At 37.8% G+C, this 18,704-nt stretch overlaps 1 protein-coding gene across 18 annotated transcripts in view; it reads right to left on the bottom strand.

The window, feature by feature from the left end:
• Nucleotides 1-18,704, bottom strand: part of bru2 (bruno 2) — a 63,608-nt gene that overhangs the window by 12,508 nt on the left and 32,396 nt on the right. For 9 of the 18 annotated variants that reach the window (XR_015271291.1, XR_015271289.1, XR_015271290.1 and 6 more), the window contains exons 2-3: nucleotides 16,563-17,142; nucleotides 2,980-3,158 (exon numbers count right to left, since the gene is read on the bottom strand). Coding sequence is in view for 14 of the 18 variants with exons in the window: in XM_086831262.1 (XP_086687388.1) it covers nucleotides 2,980-3,158; nucleotides 16,563-17,010 (627 nt within the window). In the remaining 4 variants the exon portion in view is untranslated. The remainder of the gene's footprint in view (nucleotides 1-2,979; nucleotides 3,159-16,562; nucleotides 17,143-18,704) is intronic. The other 9 variants (XR_015271288.1, XM_086831253.1, XM_020952363.2 and 6 more) reach the window with 1 other exon arrangement.

The following is an 18,704-nucleotide window of genomic DNA, read 5'->3' on the forward strand; positions in this document are numbered from 1 at the left end:
ATGCGACGGCCATAAAAGTCGCGCCAGAGCCGCAAGAATTATAGTCAATGTAATTAAAGAGCACTTCTGGTGGCTGCCACGATACAGGCGGCCCAGCGGGGGGCATGCGGGCGTGGCAGGATGCAGGCCAGAGTTGCCAGCGATGCCACAATTGAGCGGAAGTTTCGGAGCCCGGGTCGCCATAGTCATAGTCCCCATAGTCCCGGCTGAGTTTCAATGATAAAGTCTACATAAACCGGAAAATAAGTAAAGTGGCTTGCCAACCGTCCCCCCCTCACACCCCGACTACCGCGAAACATTTCCCCCCTCATCAGACCGCAGCCTAAATGCCTTCGCTAAATGTTTGGCCTGGTTTTCATGACGCCAGCCACCGCCTCTCTTGGCCTCACCTCGATTCTGTCCCAATCTCATCCCCAAATGCCATTCCTGCGCCATTTTTGTTTGTTTTCGGGCTTAGCAGAAAGGTGTAAATTAAGTCGCTTAAGCGGACAAATGGCTGTGTGGGTTAAACTATCCAGGAGGTGGGTATGAGGAGGGGCTTGTCAAATGGGTGGACATGCGGATGCGGATGCGGCTTAAGTGCGCGTCATTATACTGATGCTTTAAGCCGTCGAGGGGCTGCCATAAAACTTATCAAAACTCTTTTCGACCTCTAAATACCTTTCTGCCGAACGAGTTTGTTTTTAGAAGTATTTTTAGAAGGAATCGTTCAAGGAGAAAACCGCAAGTGGACAGGGTAGTATTAAAGTTAGGAAAAGTAAATAGACTTAAATTTAGGTTTTGAATTATCTGGGATATAAATAGAACTAGTAAAACTATATTTAATAATCAATAATAAAGCTGCCTAACAGGCAATCAAAGATGGGATAACTTTGTGCTTTATTATTAAACATATTTAAATCTACAACTAGTTTGGTTTGTGTAGTTTACAAGCTCATTTTAGTCACTTAAAATCTTGCTGTATTTATTTAAGCTTTAACTTAAAACACCCTTCAAGTTCCTTACTAATCCTTGGTCATTTTTCACAGCTCTACAGTCTCTGTACAACTCAGCTCACAAATAAAAAAGAAGAAAACAAGAAGGGTTAAATGACCCATTGGCCAAGAGTGAGCACTGGAAACCCAACCGCATTTCAAACTTGGCCTGGACTCGGCGCGAACCACTTGACAAATTAGCGAGACGAATGCGAAAAATAAAATCTGCATGCGTTGAAAAATGCTATCATCATTTGGCCATCCCACCCCTCCCCCATTTTCCGCCTTTCGTCCGCTTACTCATACTTTATAGCTTGGCTTTCATTCGGGGTTTTTTCGCAAAAGAAAAAGAGACTTAATGGAGGAGTCGAGGGAGAGAACAAATTGCTGGGCCATAAACATGGCACATTAATATTAAATGCACTCTCTGCCAGCAAGAGCTTCTCCCTTTTCTTGACTTTTTTTTCGTCCTGGATTGCATTTGATGGCGCTGCATACTTTCAGGCGTCAATAGACTGCAATGACTTTGCATCTCTCGCTTCAGTCGCCTCGATCCAAATCATTTGCTTCTGCTTGACTTTAACACAACTCGAACGCCTGGATCCTTGGGATCCTTGGACACCCCCTTAACCCAATGCTGTCGTGTGCGTGCCTAGAATACCGTAATTTGACTTCAAATGCATTAAAATCGCTCGTCCTCACACTCAGATTCCAGTACAGTGATAACTTGTGAGTCATGATCCTTGTATAGTATTTCTCAGACTAAAATTTAAGTAATCAATTTTTAAATTTGAGAATTTTAAGCCTTTAAAGTTCAAATAAATATATTTGGGTATGCAAGCCTACATGAGGCACATTTCCTGGACTATAAGGCTGCATCCTTTAGATTACATCGCTGCTTGTTCATCCCGTAGAGCCTTCCAGTATCTGTGTATTTTGCTATGCAACAGTGTGTGCATGCATGGCTTTTGCAATGGCCGTCCGCCCACAACAACATTCATCTTGCAAAAGGCGACAAATTATGTGCAATATACACAGAACAGAGCAGAACAGAGACGGCATGTTCGGACGCTCCATGCGAGTGTGTGTGTGTTTGGCTGTCGGAAGTTTGTAATTTTGCCTGTTTCCGGCACAAAACTTGCATTAGTGTTGGATTGGGAGTGTGTGTGTGTGTGTGTGGTGAATGTTTGCTTTAAAGTGAAAGAGATGGCATGGGAAACGTAGGATCCTGTGGGGTTACTTGGTTGCCAGGATTACCGTTGACTTCTTCCGCTGCCAGAGGCGGCGTCTTGCTTGCATTTCAGCTTCCTGTTTGCAGTTGCATGCGGTTTTTGTTGTTGTTGTTACTGCCATTGTGGAATGAAGCTGTGCCTGTGTGGGTGAGTGTGCTGTGTGTGTGTGTGAGTGTGTTTGGGCGTGTGCAAAAGAGACGTGTTTTATATGCGCGACTCTTGCCGCCACAGCAATTAATCATGGCGACAGTTTTTCCCACACACTCGCAACAGGAGCAAAGACAATGATGCGCTTAAAGCAGATAATCGGAATTTAAGCTGATCGTTTTTTTTTTTGTTTGCTTGTTACTTTTGTTGATCTTTCTTGGAATTTTTTTTACACAAGTGATGGGATTTTTTATGTCAATGGGTGAAGTTTTGCCAGTGACAATGAGACTACGATAAGAATGGAAAGGTTTTTGTGGTATGAAGACCAGGTATGAGCAATAGGTATTTTGGTGTTATATGTATATGTCCATAGATATTAAATAGTTACAAATAGTCATGTTTTTTGATATGAAGTAGTAACTTCGACGTATATCGATACAAATGTAATATATTTTCAAAATACATATCTGCCATAACTTATTAATAACTTATTTAATAATTTAAACAGGAAACTTCTCCCTAATATATTGAACTATTCCTTCCACATTATCCATAATTTCACACTACCTAATATTGAATATTTGAATATTTGCTATAATATCTAATAAAAAGCTCAAAAAACTCACCTTGATAGCCCCAATGGCATTCTGTTTGGTAGCGAATGTGACGAAGGCACAGCCCTTGCTCTGACCTGCCTGATCCCGGAGCACGGTGCACTCCTCGATGGTTCCATGGCCAGTGAAGAGTTGCCTCACATCGGCCTCGGTGTACTTTTTGTTCAACATGCCGACGAAGAGTTTCCGCTCTGCAAATACATCAGAGGAAAATGCGAAAATGAGTGGAATGTTTTGCAGTGAATGCTTGCGGAAATAAACATAAAATAAATACGTATACGACAGGGGGGGACGGGGCCTGCCTGATGTAGAGTGGTAAAATTAACATAAATAACAATTGTGGGGAATGTGAAGAGCCAGGTCAAGAGGTCCTGCGAAACTGCAAAAAAACGCGAGCCTTAAAGGCAACCAACTTAATGAGTTGCCAATGCTGGAAGGGAACTATTATTATGGTCCGTGCGGTACTTCATTCAGGGCCGTAAAAATGTTGCCCCAACTGAGGCTGCTGACTGATTGACTAACGGACCAAATGACTGACTGACTGAGTGACTGACTGACTGAGTGACTGACTGACTGAGTGACTGACGAAAGCTGCAAACGAAATGGTCGCCATAAAAATGGCATTAAAAAACGAGTAAATGGGTGCATATGTGTGTGGCTTAACAGCTTTAAAGCTTATGGTTGGCCAAAGGTGACACTATAATAATAGTATAGCTGCTTTCAAGCTAAATATTATATTTAAACATAGTTAAAATATTTTAAAAAGAAGTAACAGTATAGGGGTATAATTTGTTAAAATAAAGAAATATATTACCAGTTGAGTTTGCTTTTGTTTATATATTTTAGGAGCTCCAAGAGGAGTTGATTATTAAATTAAACAACTTAAGTTACCTTTCCTTCCCTTGTTTAAATTCCCTATTAAGCTTACAACTTTTTACATTTTTGTATAGAAATTTAAGAATTTAATTTGTAATTTTAAAACAAGAGCTCTTATGATAGATACCGCAGCATCACTGACCTGGCTTAAAGTCCACAACAGGTGAACAGATGTTTGGCAGGATTTTCTTTTATGAACTCATATCTGGGCGCTTAAATTCGTTAATGAGCTGCCACCGTGCGTGCTGGCTTTTTCCCCATTTAACGATCGACCGGCGAGTATTTAACCCAAATTTGTGGTACACCCGGCGTATGAGTGATATTTGTTGGTTATTTCTGATTTTTTGACTCCTCGTATCGAGCGAGGGTGCTGCAATTAATCAGAGGACAACTTTGTAAGCAGCTGTGTCCTGCAAGGGGAATCCAACTTTAAAATGGCACAATAAATCGCCTTTCGAATATATATATGGATTTGTATATGGGATTTCGTATCCCACCCTCTTCATATCGAAACGAGAACATTTGTAAGGGAAAAGTTTTGGTGCAAGGCAATTGTTATGCTTTATCTCGGTCGGTCCCCATGTGAAACTTTTTGAGGGAGCGCACATGCAAAAGACTAAAAACGCAATCGCAACAAATCGAATCAATGCAATGCAACAAGAACTGCAACTGTGCATAGCCATAAGAAGGAGCAACTTTTCATTCTGCAACACTTTCCACATTCCTCTAACTGCCCCCTCCAAGTTGCTTTAAAGTTTTCCCAGAGACAAAACTTACACATACACATATGTACAGATATACGCATAAGGGGCGATTCCGAGGCATTCTCCTTAAAACAAACTAAGCGTGCATTCAAACCACCACTCGATACCCTAACTAAAGGGGGTAGTATTACCTGAGAAATTCAGTTGGACATGAAAAGATTATTTAAGAAGAAAAATTGTTAAGGAATTTAGGAAAAAAGAAGTATATTTTAAAGTTTAATTATTCTTGTATATACCCTTACAGGTTTCTCATGTAAATTTAATTTGTAAGTACATTTAATTTTTAGGGTACTTCAACTCCATCCTTTTCCTCTTGAAAAACACACCTTATCCAGGGTTCACTGCTTTGGGGCAGGGGTGTCGTAAAGTATAAATATAGAAAATTGTGTCGCTGCAAGGGAAGTGATTGGAAATTGTTGCTTTCGCCTGGAGTTGGCACCAGAGGAGACCCCAAACCGAGGCACTCAGAACGCACTCAGCCTGCTTGGAGGGGAAGAGGAGTCTTATCTCAGGTGCTTTCTTTTTACTTTTTATTTTGTGTGTGTGTGTGTGGAAGATAGGTGAGGTGTGGGGTAAGTTTTTTGCACTTTTGTGTGCTAAATACACAGGAAGTTATAGGTCCCAGGTCTGTTTGCAATGCACCCGCTCTCTATCTCACTCTCTCTTGGTCCGGTGCATGTGGAAAATTTATTTGAGGTTAGTTCAGGTGCGACACAAGGAGTAACATTTTATATATTTATTGTATGGATTTGCCATTTTAAGTTGAAACTTTGCCAGCGGAGAAGATACGTACGAGTGGAAGGAAAAAGGGCTATGACACAAAAGGAGGTTCAAACTTATTGCAAGCACCTGAGTCTCCTCTTATTTTCTCGCCCACTCGAGGAGCTTGTTAAGGACCTCTTTTGTATTTGGCATCGCTGATTGGAAAGTTTTATGCGCACGTGATTTTTCAGCGCTGATAAAAGCAGCGTGTTCGGGGAAAGTCCAAGGCAGTAGGAAAAAAAAACACACGAAAATGTATAAAATACAAAAGTATTCCCTTTTGTTCTCTGGCAACTGATGTGCGTTAAATTGGTTTGCAACGAGAGTACAGAGTTGACCGAATTTCGGATATTTAAACATAAATCTTTCTAGAGATCAGTAGCTAAGCTTTGCCTTAAAGCAAGATAAGATATATAACATTACTTCTTAATATAAATGATATATATTACACATATAATAAATTATAGTGAAGATTCCAACAATAACACTGATTCTGAATCCGATTTTAATGACGAAAAGCCCACTGGTTCATTAAGGGTTATGGCCCATTTGCATTGGCTGCCATTCCGGTGCAATCTCCGCATTAATTCGGCCCTAGGCAGTTTATCATTTTCACCTTTTTCGGCTGGGAGGAATCTCATTTAAGTGGAGTCCCTGCCTCCACAATTCTCTCCACCAGTTTACCAGATTCCCAGCACCAGCCCAGTGCATCTCTCTGTCATTCCTTTGGGCCATTACAGTTGCAGAAATTGCAATTTCACGACAATTACCACAAATTGGTTTCCTCAACTGGCTGGGCGAACATTTTCGTTTTCGTCCTTCGTCTTTCGTGCCTTCCGCCTTACAATTATGCAGGAAAGTTACGCCCACCGCAGCCCAAGGATTTTTCAGCAGCATCGACGGAGGAGCAGGAGGAGCGGGAGTACCAGGAGCAGGGCAGGTCCTTCCGCTTGTGGCATATGCATTGTAAGTTCATCCTTGGGAACCAACTCTGCCATATGATGTCGTTAACTGTCTTAAGATTTATATGCACAGTCAAAAGCGGAAACTGCACTTTCCTTCTTGTCCCCCCATTCCCGCAGGATGTCCTCATATATTTCAGTTCACACTTGAGACATCAACTTTTGTGTCAAGTTGGTTTCTGGCCGCTCCACCGAAAAATTTTTCGGCTCCCCGGGCAAAGTTTGTCATGTGCATAATTTACTTTTTCCCAGAACACACACACACACACACAGAGACACACCCATTACGGTTCCTCCTTATCTTATTAGAGAGTTTTTCTTGTGAAGTCAGCCAGGCATTAGATTGCATTCAATTTGCATTGCAATTTAATTGCTCGCCTCTCGCAAAAATCCTTCGGCAGCTCTTAATTATTTACGCAGTGGTGTTTGTTTGGCATAAACAAATTAAGCGCCTAGTGCGAATGAATGTTTACAAGCTAAGCCGCCAGGAATCCAAGATATATGTGTATATATGCACCACAAATAATATGCACTTAAGCGTGCCAAGAGAATGGTTAAGTCAATTGTGGGTTTTCAGGTGTTTAAATACTCTTTCTAAGAGGATGAATATTGAAATTAATATATAAAGTTAACAAAAGTTAATAAATGTTTAGGTGTTTGTAGTTTATAGTTCAAACGGAATGCTTTTAGAATGATATATAATTGGGAACTACACAAAAACAATGTACTTTTATAAAAGCGATGTATGAATTAAAAGATGTATAGTTTTTACCTTTTCCTCAATAATTTAGAGTATATTTTTATACATTTATTATACGTAAATATACAAATACCTGATGTATTCCATCACTCATAATTTATTCTTTCGAAAAATATGCTTCCGTCATTAAAGAAATGTTTTGTCTATAATTAATATCATATATGAATGAAATTTCCCCTCTAAGAATTAAATTAAAGCTTTCCTACTACCTTAAGATCTACATAACTTTCCCCATAGCTAAACTCCTCTATATTTTCCATATATGTATCTATAGAGTAAACCGCAAACAAAAGTCAAACGCATTAAGCAGAACAATTGAAACCATGCAAACGAATGAAGCGCATAAAACTTTGCCACATCGAAAGTTTGAGGGGAAAATTTCGCCCCAAGGATTGTCAGCTGAGATTTGCATACATACTCGTTGTATATCGTATGGAGTGGAGCTTGCTACTAATGCGAAGAACATTAAAACGAGGACGAGCAGAGCAGCGCAAAAGGATAAATGTTAAACATGCCAGCCAGATTTATACAAGAAGAGAAACACACACACACACATATTCATATGGCATTCGGTTTCGATTTGGAGGACGAGGACATTATTCAATATGTGGCCAGGGGCTAAAGAGAAGCTGTAAAGTAATACATATGTAAAAGCATATGTGAACAAGTTTAGCTAATGGCTATGCCCACCCTCTGCTATTTGCATTTGGAATTATTATTGGTTGAAAATTTGATCTCACTGATTTTTAGTTTCATTCTCCTTGGGCAGTTTTGATATTAATTTAAGTCACAGGTAGAGAGCAGGTCTTATCGCCAAAGTGGAAATAAATCTTGAATTAATTAAGGCACATTATGTATAAGCAGGGCTTGTCTTAGAGAGAAACTAATCACATTTTAAGCTACTTAGGCAGCATCTCTCGGCTTGTCGACGTCGTTGTGTCTATCAGGTTTCAATTAAAATTTTGCATAAAACATTGACAGCGAAAAAGGGAAGAGGATACGTGAAGGACTAGGCCTGCAGGATATGCTGCCATCTTCCACAACCGTTAACGTTTTCAATTATAACATAAACACCCAAATAACGCTGTGCATATTACAATGGAAAGCCAAAGGAAAGTCTTCTAGGATACACTAGACAAAATAGTTATTAAATTTAAGCAGGAAATATGGAACTTTTTATATGTTTTATTTATAAATAATATATAATATTATCAGGAAAAATTTAAATTGTATATTAAGGAATCAAGTTAAATCAATTGTTTCATTTTTTACTGACATCCTGACTCCTCCTGTTGTTGTTACTCTGTGTGTACTGTACAGATTAAGCGCTGAGAGCACACAGGCCTGATAAATGAAAATGCCAGGCACACATGTGCAACAGCAACAGCAACAGCAGCAGCAACAGCAACAGCAGCAACACTGCCTGCAACATCACGGCAGCAATTTGAAGTGCTGCACGAGTTGGAGGCAACTTTTCACATATTTGTATCTGTTTGTGTTGTTAAGTAGTTTGGGCGCTTCCAGCTCGCAGTCTCAGCTGCATAAATATTTATTGCAGAAAATTCATGTGTGCCGTGGAAGGCGCATATTTCCATAGCATACTTTCCACCGAGAGCTCTCATAATTAATTTAAAGCCCCGGCAATCGAGTAAAAAAACACATAAAATAAAAAACAAAAATTGTTGTAAACTGCTGAAATTATGATGCTCATTGCCCGGCTATCAAAATGTACTAAAATGGGAATTACATACATGTATGGGATGTCGGAGTTTATGGCCACCACCAACTTATTGCGCTGCCGGAACATTTTTTTTATGTTTTAATTCAATTAAGCTTCCAGGGCCGGGCCCTGGAAAAGAGCGGCAAAAAAAAAGGAAAACCTCTGTGGGCGACGCATTTAATGCGCACAAATTTTCGACATTTCTTTTCCGCTCTTTGGGGGTCTCTGCCCCTCGCTCAACATATTTGCATAATTTCGCAATAATTGACAAGCGGAAAATGGCGATGCGGAAGCGGAAATTAAAATGGAATTTCCAACTAAACTTTTTCCTTTTATTTGCCAGAGCAAAAGGAGGCAACATAGTGACGTTTTGCCAAGAATAATTATGTGCATGTAATTAAATTTTCAACAAGGAAAGAAACTTTAGCAGATAGAAATAGTTTTGGGATTTAATGAGAAATAATAATAGTAGTAATGCGGGAAGAAGCGTGGAGCTTAAATATAGAAAAGGAAAAAAATTCGGACTTTTTAAAATTTTAAAGTCTTATATTTTTTCCTACAAAAACACTAGCGCTACCATTATAATCCCTTTGTCAGTTCTGTAGTTTCCCAGGCCGCAAATACAATTAACCGTCATAAAAGCTAATGCGATTCGCTTTGCCAACCACTGCGACAAATGAACGAAATAATTATATTCGTCCTTTTCCCTACCCCCCTCTCGAACCAATTTCCAACCAGTCCAATCCCCCAGGGATTCACAGCACCATTGCCCCTGACCAATGACTTCGTTGACAGGACGAGGAGCAAGAGCTGCAGGATCCCTGGGCACGTTTCGATTACGTTGCCAACACTTCCGGCCCGCGAGCGCCACAATTTCCGCTGCAACGTTGGCGAAAAAGAAGGGGAGGGAAATTCGTAAAACGGGGGAACCCCAAAAGATGAAGGGGTTGCAATAGGCAAAATGCCAGCAGCCCAATGGGGGGAGATTTTCGGTTTGGGCATCATTGGGAGGGACAAGCTGCTCATTTTTGCCATTCGCTTGAAAGGTTCATTTGTGTGCTATATGAGCAATATATTGTGTCTTGTGTTCTATTTTTTCCAAAAGGGTACATGGATATTTTAAAGTGCCTAAAAAACATGTTAACAATAAGTCAAGGTTTTAGAATTAATAGTAATTTATGCAAGAATTTAGGTATTATATGTATTGTACTAAGTAATTTAAATAATCCCAGCTTGCCTTTGATTAAATATATGACAAACAATATAATCTTATAATCAACTACAACTAATTATCATATTAATTTCCCTTGTATATCAATTATAAATCCTTTTTGAAGTGTATCTAAATTTTCGGTTTTTACAAATAAAACAGTCTTTTATTTTACATTTGTTTCTTTTTATGTATTTTTTTTAGCCATTCGATGACCGCTTCTGGCTGCCTTTGTGCTCCTCATTCAATTACCGCTGCCAGCGGCTATTCCTATTCTAATGTTTTCTATCCCATTTTTTTTCTTCCCTTTTTCCATTGGCGATATTCTCAAGTGCTTCACTGGCAACTTGCCCTGAAGATGGAAAATTTTTCTTCGGAGGCGGTGCGGGAAAGCAGAGCTAAAAGTGCAAGGCATAAGGGGGGTGTACTTTATTCCCCTCAGTCCAATAACATATATTTTTTCTAATATTTTCCTATTGCTTCTATAATATTTTTTATACAAGTATCAACATCTTTCTTTAGTTCTTGGCAAGCGTATCCATCCACTTGGAGATTGTTGAAATTGAACTACAAAGAGGTTGCAGTCTCGAGTGGAGCATGGAAATGACTTAATGAAAAACCACTTGAGTAATATCAATCAGCCAAATGTACGTCTGCCTTTGGATTTTCCTCTGAGTTCTGCATTTTATTTTAGCTTACTAATTGACAACATAATCAAGAATTAAAATGTCAGCTAAATGCTAGAGGAAAATGCTTACACAGCAACAAAAAGGGTTGGGAATTCTAATTCTAATTAATTTTATGGAGTAAGCTTGATCTTTACTGACTGCATTTAATATTTTTTTTAATCAACCCTGCTTTGTTATATTAAATTTCTAAATAGTTTTCTTTCTCTGCATTGGTAAATTGCAAGTTAAACAGACCTGAGATAGATACAAAATACCAAATATTCTGACAGGTTGAGCTGGTCTGGCTGCATCTACAGCTAGATGATTAATTTGAGTCTTGAATTCAAAATTCAAACTGAAATTACGTATTTTTTGTTGTTGTTGTTGTTCTACCATTATTTGCAGGTCTGCTTTCGGTCTCCGGGAAACTGGTTCTATGACGCACGTGCTCCGGAGACAATAAACGTTTCTGTTTTCGTGGTTATTGTTTTGGGAGGGGGCGTTCGGTCGCTCGTAAGATACATTTTGACGTCGTATCTTATGTCACTTTATCTCGCATGCCTTGCTGCACATTTAATTTCGCAGATACTCTACACTCCCCGAACTTCCTCCGCCCCAAAGGTGTCTCTGCAGCATATTTGTGGCTGCGAGATGTCACGTCAAAGGTAATTTTGATTACCAGTCAGTCAGTCAGTGAGGCAGACAGTCAGCATCTCTCTACAAGTTTGCTCAAATCTTCAGCTCCACACTCATAAAATACCTCAACTTGTGCCTGGAACATACCTTTGAAGTACTTTTTGCTTTTCATATTTTTTTAACTTGCCTCAAAATGCGCTTTGCATAGTAATCAGTTGGGAATCTTTTGGGGGAGAGAGTGAGCAGGTGAAGTTAAGGTGATTACTTTGGTGATGATTGCGGAGAGGGAGTGTTTATAATAGGCAGCTTTTCAGCTTAATGTCGAGGTAATAATACTATAGGGTATGGAAATCAAGGAAAATTAAAGCATTTATAGATACAATATTGAAATAAAGGGGTAATTCATTCAAATGATTGATTATAATGAAGCAAACTATAAAAGTTATAGTTTCAAATAGCCTATTTTAGTACCCAAGTTTGCTCTTAGTTATAATATAATTCATTTATATTCCCTATGCTCCTAGTTCTACAGTATTTCCGTATTAATTTACCAAATTTCTAACAATTTCGATTCCTTGTTATTTAGCCTAGCCTAGCCCCCACTTCATTCTCCGCCACATATTATCAATTTTGGGCTTATAAGGAATTCCCCTCTCATTCTAGGCTCTCAGACCTAATTAGCTCAAAATTCCTCAAGCGGAATTCATCTTCCATGCACCATGCCAGGATCTCACTGCCAAGGAGGAGGGCTCCTTTACTTTAGGCAAAAGGATAAGCCTTGTGCACTCTGCACATAAATGTATCTTAATATGCTTATACAAAGATACTGCCACGCTCGATCGCTCCAATAAATAGGCAATAAATGGAAATTTACCATAGCAAATTTTCCTATCACTCGTATTTTCCAGCTGCAAAGTTTGATTACCGATTGTTTTGAGTTTGCATTGGTTTTCGGAGCTCATGTAAATATATGCAGATGGGGAAACTTCGATTTCCAGTGTATCTGTTTGTTTCCCAATTGCTGTGGGCTACACTGGGATAAAAAGTATAGGAAGTGACTAATCTAGAATTTCCTTTGATTAAAAATATAATTAACCCTTTAAAGCCCTTTAAACTAATCCATTAAAGTTTAATAATAAGAGAAGATATTTAATTTAATTAGATTATAGAAAATTGTAATATTATGATTTGTTTTCGTATTATTTTAAGAATGTATCATTATTATATATTAATTTTGTTGCTGTTTCATGCTTGTTCATGTAAATAAATTTATAATTTAATTTTTAAAAGCTATAGAACTTTGTTTTCTGTGCACACACATCCGATTCAATTGATTACGTATTCCGCATTGTTGTGTATTTGTCGCGACAGAATTTCATTTGGTTCTTATGGGACGTCGCTCAGTCGATCATGGGGACTCATTGAACTAGCCCCCCCCTTTGGTGCTCCTCCCCCCTCTACGCCTCCTTAACCCCTCGGTGGCCCCTCTTAACCCCATTGCTGCCATTGAGCTGTAACGCATTCGGGCATTGTCTATGCAAAATGCTGCTACTATTGCTCATTCTGCGGCGTTTCAACGAATTCGTCTGTTGTTCAACTTTTTGGTCACTTGTCAATGCTTGATTTTCAGAATGGAGTTGGGGTTTATCCCCGGGAAAAAGATAGACTGGGGAGTGACGGAACTGGGCGTGGTTAGGCCAATTGTCAATTGGCTAAGAGTTCGTCAGATATTAGCTGGGCAAATAAATTGAGTTGTTCGAACTTTGTGAGTTACACAGGGGGAAAAAGGGTTAAGGAAATACTTTTGTATTATTATTTTTAGGGGAAAAAGCGGTTAAAGGAATAATATTGATATAATATTTTCCAGGTAAAGACATAAATACAAGTGTATAAATAAATTATTTTCAAGAAAAATATTAAATTTATAATATTGTGCAAACTGTTTTCTTTGAAATCGATTTCTTTTCTTTTTAAGAATACAGTTTTAGTTTAAACTTTTTTAATATATACGGTCTGTTCATTAGATCATTATTTACTTATAAATGAGTAATATCTGATATTTCCATAACCAAAATATATGTATGTATATTCAATATCCATTTATTCTCCAATATTTCTTTCATTCCCTCAATTAGCTTTATGTGAGAAAGCATTGTACCTCAGTATTTGGGGAATTGCAGCTTGTGTTTTATACTCTGTAATACCCTTTCTCCCAAAAAATGAATCCTCCTTCTTAACCCATCAATTGTCTGCTGTCTAACACGGCTCATGACTTGCATATTTATGAGATACATATATGCGAAATGAATTGTTGACTTTTAACTCTACCTTCCAAACTTTGAAGGTGTCCAAAAAGAAGTTGATAAATAAGCAGCTAAAAGGGAAACCAACTAGCAAGAGACGAAAAAAAAGAGAACAGAACAAAACCGAACAAAACAGTGGAGAAAAAATAAAACTATAAATAAATAAAGTGCATGTATTTGGAAAGCAATTCGATGCAGGCGAGCGACGAACGGAAAATAATAATTTTACAGCGAGATCAAGTGACTGGGGGAGAGGGAGAGGCGAAGGGGTGGTACGAGGGGGGGAGGAGGCGGGTGTAAAAGCCAAAATGGCTGTCAGTCAAAAGTGAAGTGTAACAGATGTGTGTGAGTGTGTTACATAAGGTTTGTGGGTTTCAGAATTTGCGGCAATGCATTATAAATGTATTTTCTTCACACTCACTAAGGGAAAATAGTTGTTATAAAACTAAAGGGTTTATTATTTATTACTAAACACTAGTCAATTTATTTGTTTTTTTATATATTGTTTCCTTCTAAGAACAGTTTTTATTATTACCTTGTTTAAGTAATAATAGATTTTTAGTTATATGTTCACATTTTCGATAGTAAATCTTTCCTAATTTTATATATTATTTTAATTGCAGTTCATTGTATAGTATTTTTATATACATTATGTGTTTTATACATAATTTTTTATTTTCAGTGCCTTCCCCTTCTTAACGTGTGCAAATGCGTTAACATAAATGTAACACGTTTCGCTGTGGTAGCAACAACTTCAACAACAGCCACTATCCACATGTCACGTAGCTTTTGCATGCCGGCAACTGAATCGAAAACCCCAAAAGACCCCAGGAATTCTTGTGACCCAGGAAGTTGTCACATCTAAAAGGACCAGACAGGAAACATCACAGGAAGCAACGCAGGATGGAGCAGGAGAACGAAAGAGAAATATATTTAAGTCACTATCATTGTCATTCTAAGGTCTTATTCCACACTTTATACAAGTTGAAAGCTAAAAATATAAACCTTAAGAAACCATAAATTGTTCATATATATTTTTTCCGCCACTAGTTGATTAAATCTTTGGCATGGGCTTGTTAATTAACGAGTCACGAAACCATTTGCTGTGGAAGTTATGCAACCTGAAAACGAACTTGAATTGTAGAAATTGGAGAAGAAAAGAAACACATCAAAATCAGCATTATAACGCAGATATATAATTAGAGACTAGAAGTTTAAGAAACAAATATAATATATATATCCCTTTTTTGGTATTTTCAGAATCATTGGCTGGTTAAATGAAATATTATTATATGTTATTCTTAGTCAAAAGCTCCTCAATAAGTGAAGGAGTCATTTCCGACCCCATAAATCATATCATCATCAAAAAACGCGTCGATCTAGCTAAGTCTGGATAAAAAACATTTTTTGAAATTTTTTTTCAATTTTTTTTAAATAGTTTGTCAGGGTTTCCACTTTTCTAAAATTGGAAAAAATTGAAATGTTTTAAAATTAAAAATTGAGTAAGCAGATTTATTTACCTATCAAAAACTAACACAGAACAGCTTTCCGAATTAAAATATATTCTTTTTTGGCTTAGTTATGAGATATTGAAGGTTTAATTTGTCGAAAAACTTATCATTTAAATATATCAATAAATATTGATTGAAATAATATGCATATTTTTTGTCATGATCGACTTGATCGTATAAAATGCAAATTAAATCGCATTTTTATTCATTTATAATTAACAAACAGCAAATATATTTATAAATGCATTTTACTTCAATAAAAATAAAACAACTTCCCAAAAATGAATAAAAACGGAATGTAGAAAAAACCAATGACTGTATTTATCCAATGTTTTCCGTTTCCACACATCTCTCTCACTCTCTCTCTGCCCTTTTATTTTGTATCCCCTTTTGTTTTGGGGGAGTTCAAAAGTCCCTTGACAAAGCTAAAATTTAATTAGCCGCCCAGCAAGTGGCGTTTGCAAATGAAATTACACAAACACCCCGCCACCCCCGCACACACTCCCTTTGGGGTCTCTCACATTGGTTTAACATTTAGCCACTTGGCGCGAAAAGGAAATAAAATACACGACAATCCAACAAAAGCGTACAAGGGGGACGGAAAAAAATACAACAGAAAAAAAAAGGAAAAACCAGGACGCAACTTGCATCGAAACATGAAACTCCCCGCTTTTCATCCTGGTGCTTTCTCCGGAAAATTGCTGTGCTGCACTGTGTTGTGCCGGGGCCCTTAGACCACCCCCCCGCCTGGCTTTTGTAATCCTCGCGAGCTTCACAATAAACACGAAAATATAATTTGCAGCGTTTTTGCAGGCGACGCGCTTCCGCTGCCAAAGCGCAGAAAACGCAATGAGTTTTAGACAATAGATGCCACAGTGAAGAGTCATTAAGAGCAACACGTTTAGGGGGAGAATTTTTAAATTAAAATTAAAATTAAACTACAAAATGTAGTTTAAGAAATTTTTTAAACTAAACCTCTAAGGGAAATATTGTGCTGGTTTTGGTATTGTTAAAGAAGTTGTGCTTAGGGAGTTTGTAAAATTCTTTTCTATTTCCTATAAGCTGTGCTTTCTTTTTATGAAATAAGTAAACATATACACCTTTATTATCAATAAATCAATCACTGCTATAATTGGTTTATTGAACATAAAGGTGTATATTTTTACTAATTTTATTAATTGTTTAAAGAAACAAGTCAAAAAGTTATTCAAGGAAGAAGTTTAAAACAGACAGATGAAACCTGTTGTTTGGCATGAAGATATGATTAAAGCCATGATGAGACATAATATTCTTCTACTAATATTTAAAAAAATATATTTTTAATATATAAAATGTAACCCACATTAATTAAACAGTCCTCTATTGTTAACTCACTGTACTTCGATACCGAGGGGAGGTTAGTCGTGCAAGTAACACTAATTACCTGGAACTAAATATGGCGCCGGATTCGGTGGCGGCAGCCAATACGTTGCCGTTATCGCCGGATACAACTGATGGCCATTTGTGGTCATGTTTGTGGACATGGCCGCGGATGGGTGGTGCTGCTGTGGGTTCCCGGGATGATGGTACTGATGATGGTGGTGCATGGACGGTGGTGGCGAGTGCTGCTGCTGGTGATGTGGCGGTGAGGAGTCCGCGGAGGAGGAGCTGCCCGAGCTGAGCTTATTGCTATAGCGGACGAGGATACCGTTGCTGTTGTTGTTATTGTTAATGGGCGGCGGAGATCCTGCTCCTCCTCCTCCTGCACCGCCATGGACTTTGGCCAACAGGGGGCGCTGGTCACCATTTCCAGTTGCATTTCCATTTCCGTTTCCGTTGATAATGTTGTTTAAGGAATTGCTATTGCATTCCATGATATTTGGATTTTTCATGTTATTTATTGGTCGCTAGTTGGCGCCAACCACACGCACGCCGTAGAAAAAAAATACTTCGAAGGGTTGAAAAATCGTATTTTTCGTTTTTAGCTAAAACTTGGATTTGTGTTGGTTTATGGGCCTCTTGGGCTATATTAAAAACGAAAACAAATATTTTATTTGTATTTATTTTAGCACAAGGGCTGCCATTAAAATGCCACAATTATTCACTTGTGCATAATTTGAATTTTATTTGCCGCACACACACACAACACACGCGTTGATATTTCACTCAATGTTCCTTTTTTTTTTTAGGACACCGCCATTTTTGTATATAACTAATTAATTTGCCATATTGTCCGGTGAGTGCAGTTAGCCTTTTTGCAATAACGCAATATATTTTTTAACGATTTTTATTGGCATTCAGTGTTATTTACTTTCAATTTGTTGCACATCCCCCATATCGCTAATGGCCCAGACATGACCCGACCGTACAGTCCCTCCATACAGATGGATGATATTTGTTTTTATCGTTACGATTATTATGGCGATCACATAGCGCAGCTATTTGATTTTGCATTTAATGTCCGCTAAGGAGACCCGCAAAGCGATATTAAAATCGATGGAAAAAATCACAACAAATAAATAAAAATACATTTAATCCATGCAGCTTTCGCTTAAACTATTTTTATTAGGTTTGCCATATTTTTTTTCTTTATGGAAATATCATTATGGAAAATGATAAAAAATATAATCTACCCTTACCGTTTTTTTTTTCAGTACAAGTAACTACCTTGGGCAAGCGTTTTAGTACCTTAAAACAGTAATCCACTCCCATTTGCTGGGCTTTCTACCTTTCTGTATACATAACACCTGTGCGAAGCTCTAATCAGCTTGAATGGAGTTTAAAAGAAACGAATGTCTGTGTTTATACAATAAATGAGACAGAGACTTGGGGGAGAGGGGTGAGAGAACTAAGTGTAAATAATTGGCAACTCGAGTCCCATGTGGAGGGGGAGTTTTGAGCTGGAAAACTAAACAAGCCGACAACTGTTCGACACCTAAACATATATACGAACAATATGAAATTGTGAAATTTGTAGCTTATTTATCTAGTCACAACACAAGCGACAGACGTTTGACTCTCAAGTTTGGTTTATTTCATTGTGAAATTCCATCTAAAAATCCATTGGATATAGCTGGTGATTGGAGCTATTCATGGTACTCTATTAGTTGTAAGGAACTTTATAAAGCATATATTTAGTTAATTTGTATTGTTCTGAACAAAAGAGGACTATAAAAATATTTATAGATATTTTCCAAGTCAAATATATTCAACAGTTTATATAAAAATCACTTTAGTTTAATTGGTGTTTGTATTTTAATCATATCTCCAGGTTTTTCTACTTAACTTTTATATTGTATTTTTCCCAAAGGCAAAGAACATTTATGTTCGAAGAGAAAAATGTATAGAAATTCATTAAAGACTCGTCTTCACTTTGGTATTTCAAATCTCTTTTCTTTTTGCATTTCAATAAGTTCATAATTTGCATCAAATAGCTAGAGTGCTTCTTTCCCCAATTTCATGTGAAATTTGAATATCTTTTTTTGGGAGTACTCGTATTTTCTAATTTAGCCAGCTTTTCCTTTAGTCCCCTCCAACCCCTCCACTCTCTTTACCTCTCCACCTGCCTCCATTTGTCTATTTTCAA

The sequence above is a fragment of the Drosophila serrata genome, unplaced genomic scaffold, assembly GCF_035046125.1.
Source record: "Drosophila serrata isolate PLE 108 unplaced genomic scaffold, ASM3504612v1 contig_240, whole genome shotgun sequence".
NCBI lineage: Eukaryota > Metazoa > Arthropoda > Insecta > Diptera > Drosophilidae > Drosophila > Drosophila serrata.